General features: G+C 44.9%; 1 protein-coding gene across 2 annotated transcripts; it reads left to right on the top strand.

Annotated features, from left to right (window-relative positions):
- Positions 1-256: 256 nt before the first annotated feature.
- LOC308469547 (uncharacterized protein) lies at positions 257-14,822 on the top strand. 2 transcript variants are annotated; one of them, XM_080992164.1, is made up of 6 exons: positions 257-307; positions 4,386-4,976; positions 6,822-6,948; positions 8,903-8,991; positions 9,919-10,045; positions 11,062-14,822. In XM_080992164.1, the coding sequence occupies exons 2-6, from the start codon at positions 4,578-4,580 to the stop codon at positions 12,243-12,245; spliced, it is 1,926 nt and encodes a 641-aa protein (XP_080848290.1). In that variant the 5' UTR covers positions 257-307; positions 4,386-4,577; the 3' UTR covers positions 12,246-14,822. The 2 variants fall into 2 exon arrangements, with proteins under 2 accessions (XP_080848290.1, XP_080848291.1); XM_080992165.1 differs by lacking the exon at positions 257-307 and having other exon boundaries at positions 4,369-4,976.
- The last annotated feature ends 3,360 nt before the right edge of the window (positions 14,823-18,182 follow it).

The raw sequence follows: 18,182 nt of genomic DNA, 5'->3' as shown, positions 1-18,182 counted from the left end.
CTTTCACACACACACACGTCTCAAAGCCACTTCACATCAAAATAAAACATGAGCAAGTAAAATTAACTAGAAGCCTTTAAAAAATAATAATAGAAGAACGGGCAACGCAAGGCAACGCGCTCCTCTACGAGCAAACTTGCTGGAGAGAGCGCGGGGGTGCGGGGGGGGGGGAATTCAGCAGTCTAAAGGTTAACGCGAGAGAGTCGTCCTTCCTAGAGAGGCGCCTCAGAAGAAAGAGGAAGGCCCACTTCCTGCCTGCGCCACCCCCACCCCTCCTGCCACCATTCCCCTGGCAAAAGAGCATCTGGTGAGTGCAAAAGGGCCTCTCCGGGAAGGGGAGATTCCCCAGGGAGGGAAATAGCTCCGAGGAGAGCAGGGGACGGCATTGCATTGTTGCAATTGCATTGCACTGTTGCAATTGCATTGCATTCTTGCAATGCAGTGAATTGCATTGTTGCAAATTCATTGCATTACAGCGTTGCAATACGTTGCATTGTTGCAATGCGCTGCAATGCATTGCTGAGGAGTGGGCTTTGGTCGGGTCCCGTGGGGAGAGAAGCCCAAGGCAGGCAGAAGGAGGCAGACAGGGATCTCCTGCACCACCCCTCTTTTTTCAGTCCCTACAAAGGGAGACGCGGGGGGGGGGGCACCTCCAGGCTGTCACTAATTGGGGGCGGGGATTCAAACGCATACCGGATCTACAGGTTTGCACAACTGTCGCCAAAGGCCCACGATTAATATAAATCAGGGGTCAGCAAATTCTTTCAGCAGGGGGCAGGTCCACTGTCCCTCAGACCTTGTGGGGCCGGACTATATTTTGGAAAAAAATGAACGAATTCCTATGCCCCATAAATAACTCAGAGATGCATTTTAAACAAAAGCACACATTCTACTCATGTAAAAACACGCTGGTTCCCGGACGGTCCGCGGGCCGGATTTAGAAGGTGATTGGGCCGGATTCAGCCCCCGGGCCTTAGTTTGCCTACCCAGGATACAAATTAAAAGCCAGACTTTTTGGACCCTCTCCAGACGGTTTCCTTTCTTGAGCCCTAAGCCTGATTTGCTTCGCTTTGCGGAAAGCTTGCAAGGTGCTTAAAGCAATTCCCCCCGCTTCGTTTTGCTTGCAGAGCTCAAACCTCCTCATGTTGTTATTATTATTATTATTATTATTATTAATTAATTTTGTATACCACCCGTTTCCTGAAAATCGCAGGGCGGTTGACAATATAAAAATACAAAACGGGAACATAAAAGACAGAGAATAACAAATAACCCTCCTCCCGCAAACACAGTTACAAACTTCAAAAAGGAAAAAAAAAATGTAATAGATCACGCCCCCCCTAGGTGACAGAGTACTTGAATCCGCTTTTAATTGAGTAAACCTCAGTTTCCTGCTGTGTCCTTTGGAAAAGAGGAAACCGTCCTGTACGTTCACACTGTACAGTGGTACCTCGGGTTACATACGCTTCAGGTTACATACACTTCAGGGTACAGACTCTGCTAACCCAGAAATAGGACCTCGTGTTAAGAACTTTGTTTCAGGTTAAGAACAGAAATCGTGCTCCGACGGCGCAGCGGCAGCAGGAGGCCCCGTTAGCTAAAGTGGTGCTTCAGGTTAAGAACAGTTTCAGGTTAAGGACGGACCTCCAGAATGAATTAAGTACTTAACCCGAGGTACCGCTGTACATTTAAAGCACTCGTATACCACTTTAAACAGTCATGCCTCCCCTCCCCACAAAGCACCCTGTGAACTGTAGTTTTTTAAGGGTGCTGAGAGATATTAGGAGACACCCCCCTTCCCCTCGCAGAGCTAAAATTCCCAGAGTGGCTTAGCAATCAACCCCCCTTCCCAGCAAACTCTGAAATGTAGGGGGGTGTCTCTTAATAACTCTCAACACCCCTTTAACAAACTGCAGCTCCCAGGATGTTTTTTGGGGGAAGCCATGAATGTTTAACATGGTATCATAGAATTGTAGAGTTGCGAGGGACCCCTAAGGGTCATCTAGACCAACCCCTGCAATACAGAAATATCACAGTTCTTTAAATGTGTGGTTTGAATAGGCCTCTATAAGGACCACTGGTCCACCTTCATCAATATTGTTTAATAATAATAATATTCATCAGTATTGTTTAATAATAATAATAATATTCATCAATATTGTTTAACAACAACAACAACAATTTATTACTTATACAACAACAACAACAACAACAATTTATTACTTACACCCTGCCCATCTGGCTGGGTTTTCCCAGCCATTCTGGGCGGCTCCCAACAAAATATTAAAAATACAGTAGAACACCATACATTAACTTCCCTAAACAGGGCTGCCTTCACATGTCTTCTGAAAGTCATATAGTTTATCTCCTTGATCTCTGATGAGAGGGCGTTCCACAGGGCGGGCGCCACTACCGAGAAGGCCTTCTGCCTGGTTCCCTGCAACCTCACTTGTCGCAGGGAGGGAACTGCCAGAAGGCCCTCGGCGCTGGACCTCAGTGTCCGGGCAGAACGATGGGGGTGGAGACGCTCCTTCAGGTATGCAGTGGTACCTCGGGTTAAGTACTTAATTTGTTCCGGAGGCCCGTTCTTAACCTGAAACTGTTCTTAATCTGAAGCACCACTTAAGCTGATGGGGCCTCCTGCTGCTGTCGCGCCAGTGGAGCACGATTTCTGTTCTCATCCTGAAGCAAAGTTCTTAACCCGAAGTGCTATTTCTGGGTTAGCGGAGTCTGTAACCTGAAGCGTATGTAACCTGAAGCGTATGTAACCCGAGGTACCACTGTACTGGGCGAGGCCATTTAGGGCTTTAAAGGTCAGCACCAACACTTTGAATTTTTCAAACGTGCCTTGGAAGTTGAACGGCTCCCGAGGCGTGATTCTCAATCCCCCCCCCCTTTTAAAAAATAAATCTTTATTGATTTGAATTTAAAAATATCAAAACGCAATGACTTTTAATACAAACATAAAGCAAAAAAATAAAGAAAGAAAATAAAAAAGAGAAAAAATATACATATTATACATTTCATATATGTAAATGCCATATCATATTTACACATAAATTCAGATCAATACAAGCTCACATAAAAGAACAAAAACATTACTGTGAATTAGCTAAAAAAGACTTCGCAGTATTTTCATTTACTCTATCTATTCTTTCCTTTATAATGCACAGTCTCAAATTCACTTAATCATTTTCGTACATGCAAACACAATATCATTTCCACCTTTTATTTACAAGAATCACTCTAGTTCTGCCAGGAGAGTCTTATTCTTACAATAGTTTTTTAGGTATTCTTTCAATATTCTCCATTCTTTATATACACTCTTGTTTCGATTGATCTCTCTTGCTAGCTGGAGATATTCTATCATTAGGGCTTGCTACTCTGCTATTGTAGGTATTGCTTCATTTTTCCAATTTCTTGCCACTAATATTCTGGCTGCCGTTGTTGCTTACATGAACAATGTTTCACAATTTTCTGAATGGAATTTGCCATTGGTTCTCAAACGTTGCAGAAGCCGAACTGTCTTCCAGAAAGGATTCTGTTCGACAACTGAGGTATTAATAATAATAATAATAATAACAATAATAATAATACAGTCATACCTCATGTTACGTTTGCTTCAGGTTGCGCATTTTCAGGTTGTGTCCCGTGGTGACCCGGAAGTAACGGAATGGGTTACTTCCAGGTTTCGCCACTCACGCATGCGCAGATGCGCAGATGCGCAAAATGACGTCACGCACATGCACAGAAGTGGCAAATCGCGCCCTGCGCAGACGCGGGTTGCGTTCTTTTCAGGTTGCGAACGAGACTCCGGAACGGATCCCGTTCGCAACCACGGGTACCACTGTAATAATAAAAAATCAGAGGACGTTTTCCAGCCTCCAGCTATTGATCTGGCTGCAGCCAAGAGGAAATGAAGAAGATATTTATGGAGGAGTTTGAGGCCAGGGAAAACAAGAGAAGGGGCTACTTTGTGGGTGGCCCAGTGATTTTAGAAATGCGATCAAAGATTGTGTCGCCAACACTGTAGAGACCTAGAGGCAAAACCACCGCATGTGGGCGCATAACTTACTTACCGTATTTCTTGCACCATAACACTCACTTTTTTCCTCCTAGAAAGTAAGGGGAAATGTCTGTGCGTGTTATGGAGGGAATGCCTACGGGTGGCATGCCTACGGATTTTCCTCCTCTAAAAACTACGTTCGTGTTATGGTCGGGTGCGTGTTATAGAGTGAAAAATACGGTACTTATTACCTGCCATTCACGCTAAGGTTCCAGGGCAGGTTACAGCATTACAAACAGTATTTTAAATTTTTTTTCCAAACAGCTCTTCAATCTCTGGTTTCTCACTGAGCCTTAACACTGGCCTGTTTTTCCTGCAGGCAGAAGCCCCAGTTGGTTGCTAGCTGGAATCGTCCGCACTGGCTTGTGAAAATACCTTTGCTCCACGCAGAAGAACTCCAACCCTTTGCAAGCCTCCGATCCGGACAGCTCTTGGCTTTAACAAGAGAGAAATTGGCGGGAGAATATCTTTACGGCGATCTCGGAAGCCGCCTTGGGAGTACAGAGCGAAGATGGAGGAGCGAACCGCAGCTGGCCCTGACGCTGTTGAGATTGGGAGCCGTGGGACATACAGGGAAAAGTCTGTCCCAGAGATCCCAGGTGTGGACGATGCCAGCTCTGATACTCAGCGCCAGCGCTTCAGGGAGTTTGGCTACCAGGAGGCCAAGGGACCCCGAGAGGTTTGCAGCCGACTCCACAGTCTCTGCCGTCGGTGGCTGAAGCCGGAAAGGTTCACTAAGGCCCAGATGCTGGACCTGGTGATCCTGGAGCAGTTCCTGGCTGTCCTCCCCCCGGAGATGGAGAACTGGGTCAGGGAGTGCGGAGCGGAGACCAGCTCCCAGGCGGTGGCCCTGGCCGAAGGCTTCCTCCTGAGCCAGGTGGAGGGGAAGAAGCAGGGAGAGGAGAAACAGGTGAGAGAATATTTCCATCTTTTTTATTAACAAAACACATACATACACATTTACACAATACATGTACACAACACACTACCTAATTTTCCGAACATAAAACGTACCTACATTACTCTATATAATACTTACCTATACTATACATATCAACATACCTACACACCTACCCCACACGGACACCCACCAAATGACTTGACTTCCACTCATTCTTGTTACGCTACTTTATTTTTCCAACTGGCTTAAACACATTTCATTATTTCTTTAATCTCTTCTTTTATCTTAACTTTACTCTCCTTTCGCTCTAATCATTTTCTGGATTCACTCAGTATCTGTCAGAAATTCTACTTTTTCCACATAAATTTTGATGTATTCCTTAAAGATTGTTGCTGTTGTTTAGTCGTTTAGTCGTGTCCGACTCTTCGTGACCCCATGGACCAGAGCACTCCAGGCACTCCTGTCTTCCACTGCCTCCTGCAGTTTGGTCAGACTCATGTTTGTAGCTTCGAGAACACTGTCCCACCATCTCCCCCAGCATCAGAATTCAAAAGCATCAATTCTTCGGCGATCAACCTTCTTTATGGTCCAGCTCTCACTTCCATACATCCTTAAAGATAGCCCACTCCTTATTCACTTTTTGTACCATATCTCCTCTTATCCTCCCTGTTAGTTCGGCAATATGGAAGTATTCCATCATTTTAGATAACCAGTTTGTTTTAGTTGGGACGCTGCTGCTTTTCCAATTTTTGGCAATCAGTAACCTTCCCCAGTGTCACAAAACATTTGCTAAAAGAAAGGCGGCAGAGCAGTCTATCGTCACATCTCTAGGTCTCCAGGGAGTTAATAATAATAATAATTTATAATAATTAATTATTTATATCCTGCCTATCTGGTTTGTTTCATTTAAATCAGATTTTTTGGATTTAAATTGGATTTTTAAAATTTAAATCGGATTTTTAAAATAAAATGCTTTTGGAGGAAAATCTTCCTAAAGACAGTTTTCTATTTAAGTTACATTACAGTCCAAAGGCTATAAGGAAGTAAGGAAAGACTATCAGGAAATAAGGATTTGTTTTAAGTTTTTCATGTGTGCTAAAACTCCGTTAAAAAAGTAAAATTATTTAATCACATCAGTTAACAAACATGGATACATATGCGATAATGTTATTGTTTTAGTTAAATAAATTGTTTAAATTATTATTAAGGATATGATGATTTTTCTCCTTCTGATAAAGTACAGCAGGAAAATTGTCCAAATGTAAACAGCCAACCTCACAATAGACTTCATTTGTTCTGGAGGTCCGTTTTTAACCTGAAACTGTTCTTAACCTGAAGCACCACTTTAGCTAATGGGGCCTCCTGCTGCCGCCGCACCGCCAGAGCACAATTTCTGTTCTCATCCTGAAGCAAAGTTCTTAACCTGAAGCACTATTTCTGGCTTAGTGGAGTCTGTAACCTGAAGCGTATGTATCCTGAAACGTATGTAACCCGAGGTACCACTGTAATTTCATTATTATCTGCCTATGTATTTCTAATAGTATAACCAGATCAGTAATTTTTGATATAACTGTAAAAGCTACTAGTGATTTAAATCATGATATAAATTGTGATTTAAATCATGATATAAATTGTGATTTAAATCATGATATAAATTGTGATTTAAATCAATTTGATTTAAATCAAATCCACCCTGGTGGCAGGTGGGCCATTCTCTGCTTCCTGTGTTCCTGTTTCAGCCCCGCTGAGTGCTGCAGAGTTTTGCAGAGCTGGAAGAAGAAGATGCTGAAAATCCATCCCAGTCCCCTAGTTTTCTTCCCTGCTCCCTGAATAAAATCTTGGTTGCTGTTTCAGGTGCCGCGGTCCCTCCCGCAAGCGGTCGCTGATTCCCTCGAGTCAGAAAAGAACATTCCTAATGCCTGCAAGAAGTCACTCTGTGTGGGAATCGTGCCAGAGATTCGGACTCAAGACGTGTCGCTGGGTAAGGGAGGGTTTCCCGTTCCTTGAATTTCTGGGTGCTATATTGTTCTCCAGGAAAAAGTCTAGATCTCCCTCTTCCTTTTTGTGGAAGCCTGTAATTAATGAGTCGCTGATCTTGCCTGTGGGGGGTGCCTGTCCATCTCTGAGTGTGGGTCCTCCCTCCCACAACTCCCAGAGCTTATTCCTCTCTCAGCCTGAGGGTTGAATTCAGCATAACTCTAAGCTGGGTACAACTGCACGGAACAAGTTCCGTTTGCACGACAAGAGTAAATCTGTTTGGAGTTTTCTCTTAACTCTCCAGAACAGATTTAGCAGGCTTTGGGCAGAGGGAAAAATCCCACTGCAATAGTAGATCTTGTCCGAACACACAATTGAGTCGAATCCCATCTTGTCTCCTGTTTTAATTAATGTATTGATTCAATGTCATTGTTTTGCCACGCATTTCAGTTATGTTTATATTTTAATTTTAACATTTTCCTCCTCCTTCTCTCCTCTTCTCCCTCCTCTCTCTTTTTAAAACTGATCTATGGGGAATCTGAAAGTGGCAAATTAAATGACTTGGTGACCATAATGTTTTATTGTTGTTGATGATTATTTATGTCCCTTTATATTATCTTGTTACCAAGTACTGTTCTGTTGTAGTGGTCTCAGGTTATATCCCAGTATCGCAGCACGCTGGTAAAAAGTATAATTTAAAACATCCTAAAAACAGTTTAAAGCAGTCACAATTATCCTTAGGGTTGCCAGGATTTTAGCCTTCAAATGCCTGCTTTTAAATGCCTTAATATGCACAACTACATTATATTATAAGGTGGTATATATATTTAGTAGTATTTTTGAAATATTTATATTTTATTAAATTTTCACATAATCCATCTTAGCTACATCACAAATAACCATTTTTGTTTTTTCTTTGACTTTCCATATTGTTCGATAAAGACATAATTCAGATAATTCTTTACTGCCTTCTTGTACATAACAATACATTCAATATCAATCTAACAAGAAGAAATTCCACTCTAGTCTGGCAGCTAGCTTTGCTGTTTCAACACAGCCCATTAATTTTATTAACCTATTCATCTTTTGTAGATGATGTTTCCTCTTATATTTAGAAGTATTATTCCTTTTGTTTGTTATTTGATTTATATCCCACCATTCCCTCCCAAAGGAGTTCAGATTGGCATTGCGATTATGAAATCATTGCATTATACTTTTAGCGTTTTAGAGAAATATTGTGTGCTGATACCTTTTAGTGCGCGGTTGCCCCTTCAAATTAACCAAGCAATAAAAAAAGTTGGCAGCATGGGCCTAGCAGCAGCAGTTATCTCCCGCTTGGACTACTGCAATGCGCTCTACATGGGGCTACCTTTGAAGGTGACCAGAAACTGCAATTAATCCAGAATGTGACAGCTAGACTGGTGACTGGGAGTGGCCACCGGGACCACATAACACCGGTCCTGAGAGATCTGCATTGGCTCCCAGTATGTTTCCGAGCACAATTCAAAGTGTTGGTGCTGACCTTTAAAGCCCTAAATGGCCTCAGCCTAGTATACCTGAAGGAGCGTCTCCACCCCCATTGTTCCGCCCGGACACTGAGGTCCAGCGCCGAGGGCCTTCTGGCGGTTCCCTCGCTGCGAGAAGTGAGGTTACAGGGAACCAGACAGAGGGCCTTCTCGGGAGTGGCGCCCGCCCTGTGGAATGCCCTCCCTTCAGATGTGAAGGAAATAAGCAGCTATGTTATCTTTAAAAGACATCTGAAGGCAGCCCTGTTTAGGCAAGTTTTTAATATTTAATGCTGTATTGTTTTTAACACTCGATTGGGAGCCGCCCAGAGTGGCTGGGGAAACAGCCAGATGGGCGGGGTATAAATCAATAATAATAATAATAATAATAATAATTATTAGCACTGCTTTTCTAAAAGCAAAAACAACATCTGTTTTTGCCATCTTCTGCAGCAAGCAATGGGGTGTTGTCCCTGACTGTCTCCGAATCATCTCTCATTTGTGACAGAGCAACAGCAACAGCTTCTGCACAGTCAACTCGGGTAAGGACCGTCAGAAAAACGTGTACACGGGATGGTTGGGGAGCCTCCACGTTCGATAGATTCAAAGAAGTGTAGAGATGGAAGGGACCACATGAGGGGTAGCTAGTCCAGCCCGCTGCAATGCAGGAATCACACCTGAAGAATCCCTGACAGATGGCCACCTGACCTTTCTGCAGCCAATCAGAAGCCGTGTTTTGGTTTCTGAATGTTTTGGAAGTCAAACGGACTTCCGGAACAGATTCTGTTCTACTTCCAAGGTACGAGTGTATATTGGGTGTTGATAGAGATGTTAAACCCATCAAACGACACACAACAGAGGCTGCGAGTTCTGCTTATTTTGCTTAGGCAAAAGTTTGACTCCAGAGGGGTGGTGGAGGTAGTTTGGAAGGGGACGCTCATTTCTTGCAAATCGGAAATCTTGCAGAATCTGTTAGTCAAAATTACACAACTACAGTGGAACCTTGGTTCTTGAACTTAATCCATTCTGGAACTCCATTCAACTCCATTTGTAAACCAAGGCGCAGCTTCCGATTGGCTGCAGGAGCTTCCTGCACTCAAGCTGAGGCCACGTTGGATGTTCAGCTTCTGAAAAACATTTGCAAACTGGAACACTTACTTCCGGGCTTGCAGCGTTCAGGAGCTGATCTGTTTGGCGACTAAGCCGTTCGGGAACCAAGGTAGCACTGTACAAGCATAACAAAAGTAGTCGTAAACAATAAGTGAAGCATCAAAAAGCGCACAACCCAATTGAACAATTTCCACATAAGTAATAATATCCAAAATAAAGGTGCAAGAAATGAACAGTGACAACAGCAACAACCATTCCCACAACAATTGCTCCCTCTAAAAATACCCTAGTCCAAGATATATATGTATAAATTAAGATATATGTAACTTGAAGGAGGTGGCATTTTCTTCCTCATTCAGGGTCCCATGGCCTTTGAGGAGGTGGCCGTGTCTTTCACCAAGGAGGAGTGGGCCTTGCTGGATCCGGGCCAAAGGGCTCTGCACGGGGAAGTGCAACTGGAGAATTACTGGAACGTGGCCTCTCTGGGTAAGGGCCACGCTTTGTTAAGTTCCAACAATTTGTTATAATACCATACAGCTTTTAAAAATGCAGTCATAAAATATAGAGTGGATCTTGAAAATATGTCAGGCATCCAAGGCATATGATGAAAACTATATACAGTGGTAACTTGGTTCTTGAACTTAATCCATTCCGGGAGTCTGTTCCAACCCCTGAAACCTTTCAGAAACCAAGACGTGGCTTCTGATTGACTGCGGGAGCTTCCTGCACTCAAGCGGAAGCCACGTCAGACGTTTGGCTTCTGAAAAACGTTCGCAAACCAGAACACTTACTTCCGGGTTTACGGTGTTTGGGAGCCAATTTGTTCTGGAGCCAAGCCATTCGAGTACCAAGGTACCACTGTAATGAAGTTGCCAGACACACTTCTGTAAGGAGGGAGTTCTACAGCTTATTGTCTGCCACCATCACTATCCTGAGCTTCAGGGGGTGGGCTTCTTGGAGGTCTGTAGGAAAGGAGGCAGTTTTTCATATATTTGGGGCCTGAATCATTTATGGCTTTAAACACAAGCATGAGTACCTTGAATTGAGCCTGGGAATTAACCCGTTGCATGGTACCCAGTGCAGATTGGAACTGTAAGTAAAGCATTTTAAACTTACTTAGCAGTGTGTGGTCTGTTCATTGCAAAAGGGGTAGATCAACTTACATGCACCTGAGATGGGATAAAGAAATGCAGCTGTTTGAAAACATGTGTTATATGAGATTTAAATGGAACCCTAGGCAGTAATTTGGCCGCTGCAGTTTGGACCAGTTGAAGTTTCTATGTCATCTTCAAGTGCAGCCCCAATCAAATCTGGACAGCACAGTCTAGGAACTTGGATGTGAAGAGCAGTTCTAAGTCTTTGGAAGGAATGTGGAAGCAGAACCACACCTGTACGACGCATTCTCTGCAGCAATAAATTTGGCATGATGGGGGATGAAAAAAATACTTCCTCCTTGTTTCCCTGCTTTGTCCACTAACCAAGTTTCTCTCTCTGTATTCCAGAAGGTGATGAGTGGGAGCATAAGACTGATGAAGGGACATATGGAGAGTTGTCGGAAAGGAACAAGAATCTAGAAATGGAAGAGGAGATTGGAGATCAAGTTGAGCCAGAAAAGCAGGAAGGAAATCAAACAGAGATGTGGATGAACGAATCTGTTACGTGGCAGGGTGACAATTTCCCCGAAATCTTAGTTCAGCAGGGAAAACAGAAAGGGCAAAGAAAAAATGTCTGTCCGGTATGTGGGAAAAGCTTCAATCGCAAGTCAGACCTTAATGTTCATTGGAGAATCCACACAGGAGAGAAGCCATACAAATGCTTGGAGTGTGGAAAGAGTTTCCGGCAGCTAGCAAGCTTCTCATCACATCAAAGAATTCATACGGGAGAAAGACCATATAAGTGTTCCGAGTGTGGAAAGGGATTTTACGACAAATCGAGCCTGGTCATCCACCAAAGAATCCACACAGGGGAGAAACCATATCAGTGCTTGGTATGTGGAAAAGGCTTCCATCAAAGCTTCGGCCTGACTTCCCACCAAAGAATCCACACCGGGGAGAAACCGTACGTTTGCTCGGAATGCGGGAAGAGCTTCTACGATAAGCCACACCTTACTAGACACCAAAGAATCCACACGGGGGAGAAACCATATACTTGTACGGAATGTGGAAAGAGCTTCAGCCAAATCACGAGCTTCACTTCCCATCAGAGAATCCACACCGGGGAGAGACCCTTCATGTGCTCGCACTGCGGGAAGAGCTTTTACGACAAGTCCAACCTTCTCACACACCAAAGAATCCACACCGGAGAGAGACGATATGAGTGTCAGGAGTGTGGGAAGACCTTCAGTCAGAAAAAGAGCCTCACCTCCCATCAAAGCATACACACAGGAGAGAAACCGTATCAGTGCCCGGAGTGTGGGAAGTATTTCAGGCAGCAAACGGACCTTACTTCACACCAGAGAATCCACACTGGGGTGAGACCTTTCCAGTGTCTGGAATGTGGGAAGAGGTTTTACAGAAAAGCGGATCTAAACAGACACCAAAAAGTTCACGCTGGGGTTGGGAGACCCATCATTGCTTGGAGCGTTGAAATGGCTTCAGATGGCGTATCCATCTTATGCCCGCTAGGGGAATTCACAGAGGAAAGCCAGTGTATGGCTTCTGAGATTAAGCAAGAACCCTGTTGCTAGCACAGCCCTTATTAGCCATCAGAGAACCCACACAGGGAATTCAACTCCTCTGCCCCAAATGAATACTTGGGAGTGTTGGGGAGCGTAAAAGAAGCTTTCGGAGAATTGAAAAGCTTGCTGACTTATTTTGTGACATTTCAGTTGGCCCAAAGAAAGGTTTTGCCTTACTGTGGACTTCTTATTTTGTACTTCCATTTTTAAGATTTCTGTAAAAAGAAAGTTTTCATACTATTCTGAACAAACGAATGAAAGCTTCAAGTCTGGCAGATGCAAGAGTTAACCATGATACAGATTGTGAAACTGGTTTTGGACCATGGTTTCTGTTGGACCAGCTTCTCATATGAGCACGCTTGGAGATCAAGGTCATCTACGTAGGCCCTCTTGTCAGTTCCAAACCTATGCCTGGGGAGGGGCCTTCCTCTGTAGCCACACCCTCCCCATGGAGATTTCACAGAACCGTAGAGTTTGAAGGGACCGCGGGGACCACCTAGTCCAACCCCCTGCAATGCAGGAATGTTTTTGTCCAGCGTGGGACTTGAACCCTTGGCCCTTAGATTAAGAGTCTCATGCTGTACCAACTGAGCTATCCGAGGTGATTTGTCCCCCCTCTCTGATTCCTGGCCTTTCCTTGCAGTGTGAAGACCAGCCTTATGTTTAAGCACTAGCCTGATAGCCTTAGGAGACAAGGAATTGTGGGCAGGCAAGTGAGGGAGGCAGTATTCTGTACCCTCTCTGAGTTCAGCACAAAATGCAAGTGGGTTGTCAGAGGAGGGGTGGGGGTTTCTGGCACTATTTCCAGCCCAGCATGATGGTAAGAAAATAATAGTGGCAGGCCAGTAATTTTTGTGAACTTATTTATAAGGCCGGTTTATTTTAGGGAGGTCTTCAGCATTTGGAGGTTGGATTTGATTGATTGATATGCCATAATTGATATATAATCTTTGTGGGATATTTTCAATGTTACTTCCTTCTTTTTCTTCTAGATATTGCATGGCCATGATTGCATAAGTAACATACATATTTGGTTTACGCGCCTTGTATTTTCACAAAGCATCTTCACTGCAGCATTTTTTTAATCTCTTAGGATGGGGTGGGAGAGGAGGCAAAATGGAAAGCTGTTTGTGAAGTTTGTTTTTGTACCTTTCTGCTTTCTGTTTGGTGCTGTCTTCTCCTTTTTTTGTGTACAGTGGTACCTCGGGTTACATATGCTTCAGGTTACATAGGCTTCAGGTTACAGACTCCGCTAACCCAGAAATATTACCTTGGGTTAAGAACTTTGCTTCAGGATGAGAACAGAAATCGTGCTCCAGCGGCATGACGGCAGCAGGAGGCCCCATTAGCTAAAGTGGTGCTTCAGGTTAAGAACAGTTTCTGCTTAAGTACGGCCCTCCGGAACGAATTAAGTACTTAACCCGAGGTACCACTGTAATCAATTTATATTGAAAGTTTTCAACATCAAATGCAATAAAAGCCTAATAATAATAATAATTTATTATTTACACGCTGGCTGGGTTTCCGCAGCCACTCTGGGCGGCTCCCAACAGAATCTTAAAAACATGATAAAACATCAATAAAAGCTTCCCTAAACAGGGCTGCTGTCAGATGTCTTCTAAAAGTCAGATACAGTGGAACCTTGGTTGTCGAACGCTTCAAAGCTGAACAATTTGGAACCTGAACACCGATAATCCGGAAGTGAATGCTTCAAACGATTTTCAGAAGCCGTGCAGCTTCCAAGCCGCATTTTTCATTTTTTCCCATTGACTTTGCAGCCAGCCCATTGATCCTCAGTTTTTGAACTTTTTGGAAGTTGAACGATTTTCTGGAATAGATTTAAGTTCGAAAACCGAGGTTCCACTGTAGTTGTTTATTTTCTTGCTATCTGATGGGAGGGCGTTCCACAGGGTGGTGGCCACCACTGAGAAGGCCCTCTGCCTGGTTCCCTGTAACCTCACTTCTCTCAGTGAGGGAACTGCCAGAAGGCCCTCGGAGATGGACCTCAGTGTCCAGGCTGAAACTAATATAAAAAAGGGAAAAGAGCAAGAATAACAAAAGCAAGACAATAAAGATGGAAAAGAAGAAAAAGGGACTATAAAGCCCTGTATTAAAATGATTTCTTCATCCTTATTCCACACAAAGAAGAGTTCTGAACCCTCCCAGCTCTCACAAAGAATCATAAAATTGGAAGGGACCCTGAGGATAATCTAGTCCAACCCCCTGCAATGCAGGAATACGCAGCTGTCCCGGACGGGGATCGAACCTGCAACCTTGGTATTATCAGCATCACGCTCTAACCAACTGAGCTATCCAGGCTCCCTCTATAACTGATACATAACCTTTGTGGGATATTTCACTGTTGCTTCCCCCCACCCCCAAATCGCGCTATTTCTGGCTTGTTGATTTTGTTCTCTTCCTTTTGAAATACTTCTTGTTTGTGCTTGCATATGTTGTTGCTTTTAATTGCATATTATTATTATTATCTTCTTCATCATCATCATTTTTCTTAGCAGCATTGAACTATATATGGAAAGGAAAGGCATAAGCATTGAAAGCAAATCAATAAAGGATAACTTATGGACACACGAGTTCTTTACTGTGTGAGAAGGGATTATCTGATGCCCTCAAGGCTCTTTGGGCTTTCTTGGGACCCCTGGAATGGTTCAGAGGACGGCCCGCTCCTGAGGGATGTAGGGTCTGCAAGGTAGCAACTCTGCAACTCCTGTTGGCTGCTAGAGCACAGCTGCTCTGTTGAAATGCATTCATCACCAAATGGCTATAGGTAGTCTAGTACTATCGCATCTAATGCGGGGAACCAGGCAGAAGTCTCTCCCAGCTCTCCCTGGGATCGAACCTGAGATCTTCTGCTTGCAGTGCAAACCTCTCTCTCTTTCTTCTCTCTTTGGCAATCACTCGTAGTGAGTAAGATTGTCTTCCATAAACACGGTTTTAAAAGTGAATACGTACGGTAAGTGACTGTGGAGGCCGATTCTGGATCCACATGTCCTTCCACAGTGGGGACATAGGTTTCCGGGTGGGAGCTGATCACGGTGTGGATTTGCCAAGCGTGCCTTCCTCTTAGCACGTTTCTTCCTTGCATCCTGAGTTAATAATAATAATAATAATAATAATAATAATAATAATAATAATAAATTTTATTTATATCCCGCCCTCCCCAGCCGAAGCCGGGCTCAGGGCGGCTAACAACAATCAAACAATCAAATAATCCAACATTCTAAAAACATTTCATTATAAAAATTAATTAAAATCAAATTGATGGCAACCGTTAAGCAAAATTCTGTGCAGATTGCCAGAGGAGGGAGTCAGGCTGCGCCCTGACCAAAGGCCTGGTGGAACAGCTCTGTCTTGCAGGCCCTGCGGAAAGATGTCAGGTCCCGCAGGGCCCTAGTCTCTTGTGACAGAGTGTTCCACCAGATTGGAGCCGCAGCCGAGAAAGCCCTGGCTCTAGTTGAGGCCAGCCTAACCTCTCTGTGGCCTGGGACCTTCAGGATGTTTTTATTTGCAGACCATAGGTTCCTCTGTGGGACATACCAGGAGAGGCGGTCCCGTAGGTACGTGGGTCCTAGGCCATATAGGGCTTTAAAGGTTAAAACCAGCACCTTAAACCTGATCCTGTACTCCACCGGGAGCCAGTGCAGCTGGTATAGTACCGGATGAATGTGATCTCGCAGTGAAGATCCCATAAGGAGTCTCGCCGCGGCATTCTGCACCCGCTGGAGTTTCTGGGTCAGTCTCAAGGGCAGCCCCACGTAGAGCGTGTTACAATAATCCAGTCTGGAGGTGACCGTCGCGTGGATCACAGTGGCTAGGTCAGGGCGAGAGAGGTAAGGAGCCAACTGCTTAGCTTGGCGGAGATGAAAAAATGCCGCCTTTGTTATAGCTGCAATCTGCACCTCCATGGAGAGGGAGGTATCGAAGATTGCACCCAAACTCTTAACGGACGGTGCTGGCACTAATTGCACCCCCGCAAGAGATGGGAGTTGCCCCCTCAATCCCATATCGTCCTGTCCCAGCCAGAGGACCTCTGTCTTCAAAGGATTTAACTTCAACCGGCTCCCACGTAACCATCCAGCCACAGCTTCCAGACATCTGGTCAGTGTGTCTGGGGCCGAGTCAGGATGGCCATCCATCAACAGATAGAGTTGGGTGTCATCGGCATACTGATGGCAACCCAGCCCAAAACTCCGGACAAGCTGGGCGAGGGGGCGCATAAAGATGTTAAAAAGCATTGGGGAGAGAATTGCACCCTGAGGCACTCCACACACCAAGGAGTGGCGCGATGACAATTCCCCCCCCCAAGCACCACCCTCTGTCCCCGACCAGAGAGAAACGAGCGCAGCCATTGAAGGACTGTGCCCTGGATCCCCACGTCGGCAAGGCGGTGGTCCAGGAGTTTGTGATCGACCATGTCGAAGGCTGCTGACAGGTCTAGAAGAATCAGCAGCCCCGACCCGCCTCGATCCAGCTGCCTGCGGAGATCATCTGTTAGGGCGACCAGAGCCGTCTTGGTCCCATGACCAGCGTGGAAGCCGGACTGGAATGGATCCAGAGCCGATGTTTCATCCAGAAACCCGCCAAGCTGTTCAGCAACCGCTCTATCAATCACCTTACCCAGGAATGGAAGATTCGAAACTGGGCGGTAGTTGGATAGATCTAAGGGATCTAATGATGTTTTCTTTAAGAGCGGGCACACCACTGCCTCCTTCAATTCCCCTGGGAATGTCCCGGTGTCTTAAAGTGTCTTCAAAACCTATGACACATTTGGTAAAGGCTGTTCTCCAACTGGAGCAGTCACAAGCCAGTGTTTCCCAATTGTTGATGTTTATACTACATTAGATTTGCCTTGAGAGAGTCTTTAAACCTCTCTTGTTGACCACCAGCATTACGCTTTCCATTTTTAAGTTCGGAATAGAGTAATTGCTTTGGAAGATGGTAATCCGGCATCTGCACAACACGATGCTGCGCTGCAACATCTCCTTAACTCTAATTCCCCTTGCTGAGGTCCCCTCACAAATGCTCTACCCCTGAGCTATGCCCTTTCCTCTTGCGGATCTGTTTTCCTCCAGCTCTGCACCTGCTCCTTGAGCCACCCTGTACAGGGTGGGGGTGAAGCTTCACCTCCTAATTATAGGAATCATAGTGATTTAGTTCTCTTTTTTTCTTGCCCCAAAACTCAAGGGACCGATGCCCCAAGCATCACCTTATTTTTGTTATACTGCAAATAACAGACAATGGAGAAATGCACGAGGCAACTTAATGCAACAAGAAATGCCTATTTAAATACCTCCTGAGAAACCGAAAGCTTGAGGCAGGCACGGACTCTGCCAGTGTGAAGACACTGTATCATCCCTCTGCTCTTAATGTCACCGGGGGCTTGGTCCTGCTTCTAATTTGCTGCTTACTATGCTGGGAGCAGCCACAACAGAGGCAATGAGAGCCAGCAGACCCAGAGTGATGCTGTTGCTGCTGCTGTTGCTGCTGCTGCTGCGATTTGTAGGCTCTGGGATGCCAAAGGCGGAATGCCCCTTGAACATGGAGAGGGATGTTCCAGATGCGTTGAATTATTACATGCCAGGAGACCACCTCGTAAGTGGGGTCATTTCTACAACACATGTTTTCCATGCAGCCAACAGTTTCCGTGAAGCACCCCAAATGGTGCTCTTTGGGTAAGCACTTCTGTGGCAATTGGTTTCATGGTATTGTACTCAGCTATGATTTTCCCCACTCCAGGAATCCTTATTTGCCAGGGACAAGTCCTGCTTTCTGGAAGTGTCCGTCCGTGGAGATGCAAAAAGCCAATGGATGTCGCTTCCATCCTTTGTCTTCCCACCTGCAAGAAGCAAAACAGCGACCCATTAAGTTGCTAACATATTGAAGCTGAATCCTAAAATAAGTAGGCTACGTGTTCCCAGTTCTGGATTT

The sequence above is a fragment of the Podarcis pityusensis genome, assembly GCF_964106645.2.
Source record: "Podarcis pityusensis genome assembly, chromosome: 2".
NCBI classification, from domain to species: Eukaryota; Metazoa; Chordata; class Lepidosauria; order Squamata; family Lacertidae; genus Podarcis; species Podarcis pityusensis.
Note: the sequence above shows the minus strand (reverse complement) of the source record. Positions and strands in the feature narration are given on the sequence as shown.

Excerpts from the sequence above, each read along its gene's own strand:
- LOC308469547 (XM_080992164.1), top strand. The coding sequence starts at position 4,578 with ATGGAGGAGCGAACCGCAGCTGGCCCTGACGCTGTTGAGATTGGGAGC. Across the intron at positions 8,992-9,918 it reads CTTCTGCACAGTCAACTCGG|GGTCCCATGGCCTTTGAGGA; the intron begins GTAAGGACCGTC and ends TTCCTCATTCAG. Across the intron at positions 10,046-11,061 it reads CTGGAACGTGGCCTCTCTGG|AAGGTGATGAGTGGGAGCAT; the intron begins GTAAGGGCCACG and ends TCTGTATTCCAG.